Source organism: Limulus polyphemus, unplaced genomic scaffold (genome assembly GCF_000517525.1).
Source record: "Limulus polyphemus unplaced genomic scaffold, Limulus_polyphemus-2.1.2 Scaffold1031, whole genome shotgun sequence".
Lineage (NCBI taxonomy): Eukaryota > Metazoa > Arthropoda > Merostomata > Xiphosura > Limulidae > Limulus > Limulus polyphemus.
In genome coordinates this window covers 3,849-18,377 of record NW_013666641.1, presented here as the reverse complement: position 1 = coordinate 18,377, position 14,529 = coordinate 3,849, and the positions used below count along the sequence as shown (strand labels likewise).

At 35.5% G+C, this 14,529-nt stretch overlaps 1 protein-coding gene across 6 annotated transcripts in view; it reads right to left on the bottom strand.

Annotated features, from left to right (window-relative positions):
* Nucleotides 1-2,278, bottom strand: part of LOC106461788 (ephrin type-A receptor 4-like) — an 88,218-nt gene extending 85,940 nt beyond the window's left edge. For all 6 annotated transcript variants that reach the window (XR_002611082.1, XM_022388842.1, XM_022388838.1 and 3 more), the window contains exon 1: nucleotides 2,208-2,278. Coding sequence is in view for 5 of the 6 variants with exons in the window: in XM_022388842.1 (XP_022244550.1) it covers nucleotides 2,208-2,244 (37 nt within the window). In the remaining variant the exon portion in view is untranslated. The remainder of the gene's footprint in view (nucleotides 1-2,207) is intronic.
* Between the last annotated feature and the right edge of the window lie 12,251 nt (nucleotides 2,279-14,529).

Here is a 14,529-nt window from a genome sequence, read left to right as displayed (position 1 = left end):
GATAAAATTTGAACATAATTGATGTGCTGTTTTGAAAGTAGGTAGTAGCGACAAATTCAGTATTGTAACGAAGGTTAGGAAGTTCAACACACTCAATTCTAATTAAACAGCTGTCAGTGGATATCGAGTACGGTATACGGGAAGTGCGAGTCTACTTAAACTAACACGTGCGACAGTCTGTTGATAAATGTGTGAGAGACTTGCGTTAGTTTCACTTATGACATAATAACCCCCCTTTCCTCCCCTCCGCTTTGCTTCTTGCATCACGAGTCACACCTCGACCTTCTGTCCGACCCATCTTACAGTAACCTTAAATTTATGTCGACACAAACGTGAAGAACAGTCTTCCTGACAGCATCGTGAGATAACAGGATGTGGGTTTATAGTAATGGAAACACGTTTAATTTGTACGCTAAAGTCTAAAGATATTATGTAAAATCCAATGCGCAAGTGTTCAAGTTTACTAACGTTTAATTTGTACGCTAAAGTCTAAAGATATTATGTAAAATCCAATGCGCAAGTGTTCAAGTTTACTAACGTTTAATTTGTACGCTAAAGTCTAAAGATATTATGTAAAATCCAATGCGCAAGTGTTCAAGTTTACTAACGTTTAATTTGTACGCTAAAGTCTGAAGATATTATGTAAAATCCAATGCGCAAGTGTTCAAGTTTACTAACGTTTAATCATACTATTTCAGATGATATAGAAGTAATGGTTTCACATTTTAACAGTTAAAATGGACGTTGAATATCTTACTACTCATAGACGTCGGAACGGGGGGTGTCACGTGTCCCCAATAATTAATTGTGGGCCTCGAATATCATTGCCCCCCCCCCCGATATTTTGCTGACAACAATTTTCTATTTAGTGTTTTTCAATTCAGTCGGTTGACTTTGTTAGCTGAAACGAAAGGAAAGTACAGTTTTTTGTCAAATTCTAACCATTACGCTATTAGTAACTTTTTATGTTTGTGTATAATGTCTATATTAGTTATTATCTGAAACATTATTATTGTTTGTATGACTTACGACTTTGTAGCACACAGCAAACAATTTAATTTGTATTTTATATGTACAATACTTGTTATTGTGTGAAATATTTGAATGATACTTTAGTGCGTTGTTATTGGTTGTCTAACAATTTTTATTCACTTAGACTACCCCCCCCCCCTTCTGCTTGTTTTATACGTTCCGAAGAGCCTGCTATTAAAACTACTAAGGGAACCTCTTTGATTAAGTACATCCCACATCCTATTTAAGTTTATTGGCCACATTTTAAGCTTTAAAATGTTGAATATATAGCTTGACAAAACCCGATAACGATATAAAATGCTGGGAACGTACCTTGATGAAACCCGATAACGATACAAAATGTTGGGAACGTACCTTGACGAAACCCGATAACGATATAAAATGTTGGGAACGTACCTTGACGAAACTCGATACCGATATAAAATGTTGGGAACGTACCTTGACGAAACCCGATAACGATATAAAATGCAATGTCCAGCTGGTAGTGAACGTCGTGAATTTTCTTATACAACATGACCTAATTTGTTTCATTTTACAATTGACACAACCATAAAGAAACAAATTTCAGCTCTAGTTGTTAAGGCGTTGAATACCCATTAGCAACTTATGAACTTGGCATAGAAAAACAAAAAAATCCACATTCATTAAGCTTCAGCAACTTACAAAGCTCCACTGTATGGAGTGTTACCAACCTGAATTCACTGGTACTACAGTGGTATCAGCTTTACTACCTAATGCAATCCGGCATATTTTGTATACAAGTTATTTTCTCTCCTTACAAATTCTGAATTTTTTTAGCTTCGAGATTAAACCACCGGATTGTTACGATCAATTATTCTCTAGAACAACTTTGTTTTTCTAAGTTCTACTACGAATTAATTTGTTTTTATTTGTCTCTCTCTCCCTTTTTGAGAGGAATAGAGTTTAAACACTCCTTACTGTTTGTAATTCAAATTACATTATTATTATGTATCATATAACGTCTATTAGTGGCGCCGTGTCCATTACGCAGTATAAGTATTTACGTATAGTTCAGTATAGCAAAAAAAAAAATTAAAATTAATGAAAAAGAAGCGGAAAAAAACTTTCTTGTTTGATAAAGTTCGAGATGATTTAAGCCCTTTGATAATGAGGTATGTAGTTCAACAAGGATAAAACTTAACTATTTGCTGTACCGTCTCTAATCCTGTTGTCTAAAGAAGACTGGTTCATGGTGACTGCACCATTACCGACTAATTTCTTTCTCTTTTTCGTTGCTCACGTGGCTTTAGGATGGAAACCAAGGGCTGAATTTAGCTGGAAAAACGAATAACTTCAAATTATGTTTTGGATTGAAAGAGTATTAGGATGTGTGTGTCTAAAAAACTACACCAAGCCATCAAGTGTAAATATAAAACTACACCAAGCCATCAAGTGTAAATATAAAACTACACCAAGCCATCAAGTGTAAATATAAAACTACACCAAGCCACCAGGTGTAAATATAAAACTACACCAAGTCATCAAGTGTAAATATATTCTTCCAAAATAATCGCATGTTTTCCCCGTGTCTGACAGGTAGGCAACAACGTCATGGCAGTGCGAGTTGAATACCGTAACCCAATAGTCAATACATGGTTTCTTCTTCTCTATTCCCTTTTGTCACCTTTTTTTCCCCCTTCTCTTTTACTTTCCAATTTTTGCCCTTTTCGATTGCCCCAAAATTCTTCTAGATTTTTTTCAAAACCCCCATACATTCAAAAGAATATTTACCTTCGCAAGCCATTTTCCAAACCTAAAGTTAGATAGAGCTCCATTGGACAACAATATCCATCAGTGACCTAGGTGGGACTAATGAAAGCTGATGAAACCGAAATTCCCAGCTGGTCATGTTATAGTTTGTTGTCATTTCATGACATAGCATATAGCTTTCTCGTGGCTCAGGCGAGTTTCATTAAACCGATACTGATTCCTTCGAATCTTTTGATTAAGATACCAAATGGATATGCATGATATATGCGTAAAACGAGATATGAGAAGGTAGGATTTGTTGGGCGTTGACTTATAAGAAACAACATAGGGGAAATCGCTATGATTAAGTTTCAGACATTAGTCAAAAGCACTAGTACCCATCCCATATAAAAACCCGCCAGTCTGGATCGGAAAATTTAATCAATTATGCATACAGAAAGTTGGGTCCAAGATGCACACCTCATCTAAACAATAATATTTGAAAAAATAAAACACAGAAAGGATAACTGCTTCATTTAACCTTGGTTTCAGATGTAAACAGGACCGAAAAATAAAGGAAATCGATACAGGTTATTCTAAGGGTGGAGTTCGTTAAATTCAAACGAATGAAAGAAAGCGAAAGATCATATCTATCCCCGAAAAAATCTTGAACAATTTGATGGTAGGCTTATCACCTGTTGAAGTCCCTCTTTAATTCCCTCCACTCCCTTGTAACTAAGTACAGCGCCTGCGGTAGATGTTGTCAACCAGGGCTGGAGGACAGATTTATTTGATGGATGGGGGTGATTTGTGGCAGGAGCCTCCTGCCAACTAATGGGGGAATAAATTCACGTGTCTGCTTCAGAACATGTCTTTCTGCCACTGTTTTGTTTTGTCAAAGTGTCACACGACTCATCTTGTGATTCGTGTCTTTTCCTTATCTTTCTACACGCTCGTGTATTATCTCAAGTTCCTTTTTTTTTAACTATACACCTTTATATATTTAACAGCTTCAATTTCAAGTGACATGGTGCACCTTTAGATAATAATTCAAGACACGTTTGCGTCGTGAATATTTGTAAGTGCAATTACAGATTTAGAAGAAAAAAAAAGAACGGCCTGTTTTTGTATTTCGTAACAAATTTTAATTTAAACCAATGTTCCAATTCTAGGTAGTTACCCACTTCAGAAGCAGCATTTAAACCAATATTCCTATTTTAGGTAGTTACCCACTTCAGAAGCCACACTTAAACCAATGTTCCTATTTTAGGTAGTTACCCACTTCAGAAGAAGCATCTAAACCAATATTCCTATTTTAGGTAGTTACCCACTTCAGAAACAACATTTAAACCAATGTTCATATTTTAGGTAGTTACCCACTTCAGAAGCCACATTTAAACCAATGTTCATATTCTAGGTAGTTACCCACTTCAGAAGCCACATTTAAACCAATGTTCATATTCTAGGTAGTTACCCACTTCAGAAGCCACATTTAAACCAATGTTCCTATTTTAGGTAGTTACCCACTTCAGAAGCAGCATCTAAACCAATGTTCCTATTTTAGGTAGTTACCCACTTCAGAAGCCACATTTAAACCAATGTTCCTATTTTAGGTAGTTACCCACTTCAGAAGCCACATTTAAACCAAATTCCCATTTTAGGTAGTTACTCACTACAGAAACAACATTTCTAATAATTCTTACCTTTCACATAAACACCACTCAGCGTATTCCATATAAAAATGAGTATTTGTTTTTTCGTTTCAAGACGTTATAATCCTCAAAGGAAATGTATACAGAATTCTATTCAAAAAAACAGTTCTAGTCCAAATTTTACAACAACAACAACAAAAAAAAAACTATCCTTAATGGAAAGATGTGCCTGTAAGGCTTTTTTACTAACATGGATTAGTATCGGTTTTAAGATTCTGAATATTTCACTGACATCTATATGGTTTTCCATATTTTCCACATTATATGATGTACAATGATGACTGACACTGACCAGATTTATTTTAACTTCGTTTTTAAAATCAAGGACTGAAACATTTCTCCGGATTGTTTCAGATTTTCGAGCAAAGTCACACAAAGAGCTTGCTGGCTTTACTTGTCTAACCGAACAGTGGGATTCGAACGTCATTCTTATAGAGCATCCGTGGATCCAAAGCGCGGAGTGAATTTTTTCAAAAACAGGACGCGAACCGTGAAACCTCGGATTCACAGCCCGTACATGCAAACCACTTTGCCACGCCCAACCTATTCCAAATAAAAAACATCATTGTGTCATTACTAGTGTTAATGAACAGCGCCCTTTATATCTCTAAGAAACAGATGTTTCATTTTAAGAAAAATGATTTGTTGAGGACAAAAAATTGAAGAGTTATTAAAAGAAAATTGGACATTTTACTACATCCGAGGACTTTTTGTTTACAACAAATGCAGGAAAATGTTATTGAACGTTCTGAATAAGACGTTTCGTTGTCCTTCAGAAGAATACATTGATATTAATAATAAACTGAATGTTACTTTTTTTTTCTTTCGATTTTTAGCCGCGGCATAGCGGCTCACAGAATGGCTGAGTTTTTTTTCGAGTACAAACTTTTAGCTCATAGCTCCGTCATCTCTTGACTGATTTAACTGATTGAACTGATCTAATTACAGTTTTGGACTCAGGAGGTCAAACCCTTTCGATTGATGTATTTGACCACGCGCAAGGTATCATAGATTAATTTACTCTAATCCTCCCAGAAAGAATTTCAATTTGATGGTAGGCTGGTAGAGATCCTGATGAGTAATAAAATTGAATCGGGTATACGCGCGCCTCAGGCTTGGTATTGCTGGCGCACAAAAATATAGCTAATAAAAAACGGGGAAAAAGGTCTCACAGATTAATTTACCCTAATCCTTCCTAAAATAATTTCAAGTGCAGCGGCTATTGAGAATTCCCTTTTGTTTAAGATAAATCACGTTCAAACAGAGAGAAAGAAAAGGATACGTGTCTTAGATTTTCAGAATTAGGGGAAAAGGGGAGGAGAAGTCATGCCGTTTTGGCTAATCAATAACATAATATTCACCAACTACATAAATGTTTTTATTGTATATTTCACATTGAATTAAACGTACAATATAATTATTTTCAGAAATACGTTTGAATATTTTGTTTTTACCAAGTAAAATATTTATTATACGCACCAGAAGAAAAACATATTAGAAGTGCCTTATGAATTTTAGCGTCTTTTACACACATGCGACACAGCCTTTGAAGACACCGCGGAGAATGGATAGAGTAGTAACAGACAGTAGCAGTCCGCTAGACATTCTTGTTCTATGTACAAAAGCAAGCAAGAGACAAACCACAAATCGAACTCAAAAATATTCTTCGTAAATCTACTTTACTACAGTTAAATACATACACTGTCATTTAACAATAAAGGAATTTGACTACAGCGTTGTGACACAACAGCGATTAATGTGTTCAACGCTTCACACCACGGTGATCTAAGTATACAACACACTAATCAAACAACATTGTGACACAACAGCAATCAAATACAGTAAAGTTTGATACAGTAGTGATCTAATGTCACTGTTGTTAAACAACAGTGCAATCTAACTAGTGCCGTTACACAAAAGAAGTGTAGTAACGTTTCACATCTTAATTATCTAATTGCACTGTTGTTAAACGCACAGTAATTAACCACGATGCCGTGACCACAACAGGATCAAATGTAGCAACGTTTCACACGACATTGATCCATTTGAGCTGTTGTTAAACTGCGCACTCATCAAATAACAGTGTCATGACACAACAGCAATCCAGTGTAGTAACGTTTCACACCACAGTGATCTAATTTCGCTATAGTTAAACGACACAGTAAACTAACTTCGGTGTGGTGACACAAGAGTTACCAATTGTAATAACGATACACATCACAGCGATCTAGTAATCAAACTAATTACAGTATCGTAACATAAAAATAAAGTTAATTTGCGTTTTGTTGAGCAACACACTAACTACAGCAGTATCAGTAGATCAACAAGGATAAAAAAAAGTTTTGACTCTCCCATACGAAAAGTAAGACCAGCGAAATTATTACAGCACCAATCGTTTCATAGTATCACAGGTTCCATCACTGCCTTAAAATATAATATAAATACGTGATCGGCGCGTAGAATATTAAATCATACAATATATATGCTAATAAAAGTGTAGAATATAAAGATTCTGTACTCAAGAAGAAAAACCAAATTCACTTATAACTAATAGTAATAAAAACACTAAATTTTTTATTGGTTTTAATACTTTTAACTTAGATGAAATGAACTGCGTTTAAGTAAGGGTTTATCTTCTCGAAGTCTGTATAAAGCTGTTTAAAAAATATGCATGGTCTATATATAACTTTAGTTGTTATAGGATTATATAATAACGACATTCGAGTCGTATAATTCGGAATTCTGTATCGAATAATCTTGTATAGCAAACCTCACACACGCCTTTCGTTGGTATTAAAATTTTGAGTCTGAATAGGAAAATCCAGGATAGTACAACACGCCACCGTACATGGTGTTGTTCAGATTATGTCAATACTCAGTTAAACCATTATACATATAATCATAGTTTGTGTGATTTACTCAACAAAAGTAATGCGTTTTTATTGTTATCATTTTACTTTAACCCGTCACTGTGATTAACATAAACGATGTAACCCATGACAATAAAACAGGGTACAAACTGTTTACAAAAATGTTGATTGTAACCCGTTTATTTAATCCGTCACTGTGAATAACAGAAATGACGTAGCCCTTGACAATAAAAACCGTTTACAGAAACTTTGTTACAACACGATTTTCTGTTAGTTTCTTTTAACAAAGTGCCAATTTTGAAACAAAATAAAATAAATACAGCACACTTGTTCAAGTCCGAGCACAAACTTGTTAAACCATGAACAGATACCATTTTTTCTGTTTATCTTCGAAATTAAAGTTCCTGGACACACATTACATATTGTAATCTATCTATCCATCATTACAAGCGTGATTTTAATAATTCTAATTGTACATATCATTTAATACGTACATGACGTGATACCTGCTATAAACAAACAAAAACACATTCTGACCACTGGACCTTTACTTTTAAACCTGTCTAACCTGATCAAATACATGTTAGTCTGATGCTTGTAACTCATCAAAGCACATGGTCCACATATATCTATGTGTTGTAGCACATGATGCAACTGGTTTCATCGTAACTCAGATACTTTGGCTGGTTTTAAGCGAAAGGCCTCGTTGGCACTGGATATAGCGGTTGTAATGTGGCTGGCATAGTGTTATACAATCTTCTTTACTTTCACTCTTATGTTCGTGGAACTTCATAATCTAGTAGTCCGTCATAAACAGTGTTACGTATTACAATCTCGAATGGTCTGAAACCGAGCTAAATTGTACTTTGGATTTAGTAGTTAAATAAATGCCGATATATCTCTAATTTATATTTGCCTACAAGATTGATGCACACAGTTTTTTTTTCTTTTTTTTACAGTAAAATATTTTAATACACAAACAATAATACAATTTCTAATAACGGTTATTTATAAATAATTATTACAAACAATGATTTATATACAAAAGTTTTACAAACTTACAAGCAATATTAAGTCTTCTTTCTAGTCTGAAACTTCCTTGATATCTTATCGAAGGTTCACGATTAATTTCGAGTTGACGTAGGTACAATTCACTTAATAGGGAACTAGCTAGCTCTGTGGGCCTCGCTGATCACACGCCGATTACAGGTCAAGTTTTTTTACCGCTGAAGATTTATAATATCTTTGCAAAATTAGTAATGTCCGATATGAATCCACTGAAGTTAAATGGTTTATAGTGTTCGAAATTTATAAATGTTCCTGGTCGAATATCTGAAGTTTTCCTATTAATAAGCGTTAATCACAATTATAGCTTCCAAGGTTTATAGTATACCAACTATAGCAAACTAGTAATATATACTGTTTTTGGCGCGTCGCGTTGGTTATTTTTATGGGCGTTTGGAGAGTTTCTCAAAAATTCAGATTACGTAACAATACAAAGCTACATTAGCGTTTACGTACACACATATTGTTGATTCTTACACTAGAGAATCTTCTACAGCTTTAGAGAATAGGCGGGAGTTTCGCCATATAGATTTAACAGTATAAATTATGTACATTTCTAAGTATAAATTGATTTAAATAAATCCGTCACAACAGTCTAAAGACATTGTTGCACAATAGTGAAAGTTTCGAGTGATAATACAACAGTATTACGTCATTACTCTCGTGTTGTTTTGGTACTAAAGTGCTGTCCCCTTCGACTAGCTTTTTTGTACACTAACACCAAGTACTCTTTTCCAGGTGTATTGTCACGTGAAAGTAAGTTTCGACGATGAAAGCACTGCATTTTCACAAATCGGTAGGTAAGAATTGATACAAGCCAAGAACAGTTTAGAACCAGATTACTTTAAAACGTCTATAAAAACACCATTATTCACTGTCATCAAAGAACACTATCCTTAATTAGGAAGTCGGTACAGCTTCATGCTAGGAAAACTAATACTTAAAAGAACGAAAAATATATATCGTGTACGGTGTGGGGGTGAAGAAAAGTTGCTTTTCGATAAAAAAAAAAGTCCCCTGGTGGGTCTGCGATAAGTTTACACACTTGCATCGCTAAATTTCGGAATTCGATTCCAGCGGAAGACAGTGCGCAGATAACTCACAACGTTACTTTGCTCTCAAAGATCAACAATAGGAATATGTTTTGAAAACCCTTATGTTTCATCAGTTTACAAATGAATAACAAAACATATTTCGACGTTATAGTAATTACTTTTGAGATAATATTATACACACCCATGTATGAATTTATTAATATTACATTAATAATTATACTTCGCAATAATACAAAAATCAGAACCAACTTTAAGATATCAAACAATAAATAAATAAAACATCATGATGATGAGTCTTCACTAGTTTCCTTTAATCTTACCGCCAGAACATGAAGTCTGAGAGCGAGCTTTCTGGTATCAAAGACAGACCAATCAAATCGCTCATTTCTCTTGTTTGCGCTTTCTTCTTCTGAAGGAAGAAGTTCTTTCAAATAAGAAAGACAGAAAGCTACGGTTACGGTTGATGGCGGCTCAACTAGATTTGCTTGGCGGGCCACGTTTATTCGGGAATGAGACTCTGAAAGTTCCCCACACACGTCGGGGGCAGTACCCATCACCCGGGGAATGTTTTCTGTTCCGCTACTCCCTGACGTACACATTTTTCTCTACATGAAAACACGTGTTTCTTCGACACCGAAATTAAGTTTGCCTTGCTCGTCCAACCTATCTACGATCTCACAAAATAATAATAATAAAAACTAAAATGTATGTTTGTTTTAGAGCAAAGCCACATTGGGCTATCTGCTGTGTCCACCGCGAGTATCGAGCCCCGGATTTTAGTGTTGTGAGTTAAGAGAAACCACAGTTTTAAATAACTGCTTACGAAGGTCAATCTACTGTCACCCTGCAGCAGAAAATTTTCTTTAGTAAATAGCTGTTTTACTGTTTCGGTATAAGGATAGTAATAAAGAAGGTACAAGAATTTATTGTGTTTTAGACATGACAAAAACAAGTCACGCTTCTTGTACAGCCAGGAGCAAGAATATTGATGTGGTTAAGAATACAGTGTTTGTAATTTGAAACTAACACTGTACCGAGTCCCTTGACTGGCATAACTTTATACATTACCAGATGGCCACGCCATAAGCACGTAATAGTGATTTTTTGGTGTTTCATCAATATTAGGCTTAACTCATTTTTGTACTTGGATTCAAACTAACTTGCACTATAGTGGTGAATTTGTTTATTTGTTTGTAGGTAAGCGCAAAACTACACAATTAGGGATCGGTGCTGGGCCCACCACAGGTATAGGAACTCGGATGTTAGCGTTATAAGTCTTCAGACTTACCGCTGAGCCACTGGTGGCATAGTGGTAAAAATAAATTGGTATTACGCCAATATAAAACAGTTTATTTTAAAACTACTGCATTCTATCAACACTAGGTGGTGTACGCTTTTATGTATACTTGTAATATTTTTGACAATAAATTTATAATGGGTTACATTTATTTTTCACACTACTCTATTCTTTTAACACCTGCAGCTGACATATCAGAAGCCCTGAGGTTCACACTTCGTTCAACTAAACCTATGATAAATAAACGTTAGTGGTATAAAGATTACAGCATTACAGAATACTTGTGGTTCACTGGAAGAATATTCTGGCCACGAATAACAGTATATACCATCTTGAGAAATACCCCGGCTAGCCAAGTGAGAAAAAAAAGTCTTACCCACATAATACGAAAACTATATTCGCCCCCCCCCCACCCCCAGTTATGCATTTGACCCCTTCCTCCAAAAAAAGGTTTACGCTTTCTTGGAGTAAACAAAAGTCGTCCACGAGGTGGGTCAATTTAGTGGTGTACAAATAATAAAGTGGTGGTCAAAGTGAGTAAAGCCCACATATTTTTCCTTTTATATTAAGTGTTCTTACAGATATACAAATCGTTACCTGTTTAGTGTACATCGTCAGGCTGATTGTCAATAGGCACGAACCTAGACTGCGTATAATGCAGTTTTTGCTATATATCTGTTATATAAAGCGGCCTGTGTCTGGGTGTTAAAAATGTTTTTCAACTTCCTCCCTTATGATCACCATGATACTTTCAGAGGTTCTTGGGTAAGCCCCAGAAGGATTCTAAAGCCCTTCACCTTATTAATTTTAATATTTTTTTACGAGTTTGATAACATTACCCCCCACCCCACCCCCACCCGCCTTCAATGGCTCAGCTGTAAGTTTGAAGGCTTATAGAAACCAGGTTTCGATAGACCAAAGATACCCCATTGTATAGCTTTACGCTTAATAACAAACAAACAACCCCCCCCCCAGTTTGCTAATTCTGACGAATGACGCACACACTCGCCGTCCTGCCGTCCCCGTGATGCCAACAAAATAAACACTCTTCCTAGCACTGGCACATTTGTTAACATTTTTAACTATATTATTCCTTCTAGCCTTGTGTGTATGCGGAGAACTTTAACAAACACAAATGAAGTGTGTGTTTAATATTTTGTGATAAAAAGTTAGGTCAAGCTCCATGATAGCTTTACTTGTGAGGATCTGTACGTACATTTCCCACGGTTATACTTCTTAGAAGGAAAGGACGTGGAACAAACAAAAGCATCATTTTAACATATTCATTTGTATATGATGAAGAAAATCAAAATTTTAGTAATAACCCTACATCAAAATAAACTGCCGGCAGATACTTGTACCTGACTCAAAATAAAAGATAAAATGGTGTGTTTTTTATCTATGTTTTCGATAGATATTTATACATCTATTTAAGAATTTCTGGTTGTAATTACATACCTTGCTTTCTTTCACCTTTATACGGTATAATTTACTTGAACAGGCGCTATAACGGTTTTTCCCCTTTCAAAGAAAAGAACCACGTGCTCTCTTTCGTAGAAATAACCATCAATGTATAACTACGTCTACTTTATTCTATTTTGTGTGTGTGTGTGTTAACGATATGTGCGGGCAAAATGGTGTTGCGTGATCATGTTTTCTTTTTTTTTTATTCCGATTGTCTGTATGTGATTCTAGTATGGTGTTGTACTGCTGCTGTTTGTAGTATTACAGCTTATCTTTTTTAATTAGAAGCCAGTTACTGTGCAGAAACATGATACCAAATGAAAAGTGAATGAAAAACAGTGGCCATCTTATGATTTATGAATAACATTAAATGTTGTTTACATTCTGCAGTAGACTTTACATACAAAGAATGAATAAATCTGATATATCTTCATTGCTTATTATTAATATCAGAGTTCAATCAAGCCAAATATTGAAGTTACATTGAAAGTACAGTACAGTAAGAACGGTAATATTTTATAAGTATGAAACTAGTTTGGTTAATAACTACATTATAGTTTGAAGAACTAACGATTAGAGTTGACATGAAACCAAGTTATGGTCATAATACAGTGTAATTATAAAACTAAAATAATACAGTTTTATATTGCACTAAGTTAAAGATATTATCGTCCATAATCCTACTAACATTACACGAAGTTAGGCTGGGTCACAAAAATATTACATCTTTAAGACAGTCCTCTCAGCCCGAAAAGTGTAGTCAGGCTAACCGCGACAGGACCGATAGAAAGCAACTATGGAACTGCTGCTGGCTGCTACTCAAACATTCTGCCGTATATTAGAGCATCTGTATGTATACACTGGCTGTGTATACGAACAGAAGCTAACAAACAAAGTGACATCATTCCCAGTTTTGGTTTATGCGTTTAATAAACACTAATTATAGAATGCAATAAGTTTATTTCGTTTTAAATCATTACTTTGTTTCTTTCCAATAATCATACAGACTTCACTTTCCCAACAGCTCCACCACATCGAAGAAAATTGTTCATCAACATAATAAATAGTTCAGTTTTAAAACCTTAAACTATGAGTTATCAATAGATACAAGAAATATAGCTCTCACAGTAATGTTCCCTGATGTAGTATACTCGAGAGTCCTACGGTGTTTCTTGCATAAGTGTTAAATATTAGCCAAATGTCGAGCAGAAAAAAATGTCTCAAATCTATTGTCACCCTAGACACTGTTTACACGAAGATTGGGTTAAACTATGTCCTAAAAATGTGCAGTCTTTCTGATTCTCTAAGAAATGGAATCGTAAGATTTTCAAGTTAACGCATTTGTAAAGTGTACTATACATAGTAATTATAAGCTTTGTATCACGTTACACGCTTTTTGTGCTGGTTAAAAATAACAAAAAGTGCTATGGTTGAGGCCACGAATATGTGGAAAGATCGGAGATTACTCATAAAGTATCATACTTAGTTATGGTTGCGAAAGTTGTATGTTAAAGGAAGTGCGACCACGAAAACAATATACAAATTTTTGAATCGTGGTGCTTATAGGAGAGGACAGAGATTATTGTGGACCGACAGAAAAACGAATAAGCGGGTGCTAGAAAAAATGGGATATGAAAGAGAAGTTTTGGAAGATATTAGGAAGAAGAATATTTTGGGCACATCGCGAAAAGAGACGGGACCTGCCCGGAGAAAATGTTATGGAAGGAAGAGTTGATGGAAACAGAAAAATAGGAATATCGGCTACAAGGTGATGGGATAAAAAAGTCAGCTACAAGGTGGTGTGATGGGATAAGAAGGTCAGCTACAGGGTGGTATGATGGGATAAGGAGGTCAGCTACAGGGTGGTGTGATGGGATAAAGAGGTCAGCTACAAGGTGGTGTGATGGGAAAAGAAGATCAGCTACAAAGTCTCACTGCTCGTGATATTACTACAAGGAATCTCCCTGACTCGCGTTTTGACTCCAATGTCTCACTGCTCGTGATATTACTACAAGGAACTCCCTGACTCGTGTTTTGACTCCAATGTCTCATTGCTCCTGTTTTGACTCCAATGTCTCATTACTCCTGTTTTGACTCCAATGTTTCACTGCTCGTGATATTACTACAAGGAATCTCCCTGACTCGTGTTTTGACTCCAATGTCTCACTGCTCGTGATATTACTACAAGGAACTCCCTGACTCGTGTTTTGACTCCAATGTCTCACTGCTCGTGATATTACTACGATGAACTCCCTGACTCGTGTTTTGACTCCAATGTCTCACTGCTCGTGATATTACTACGATGAACTCCCTGACTCGTGTTT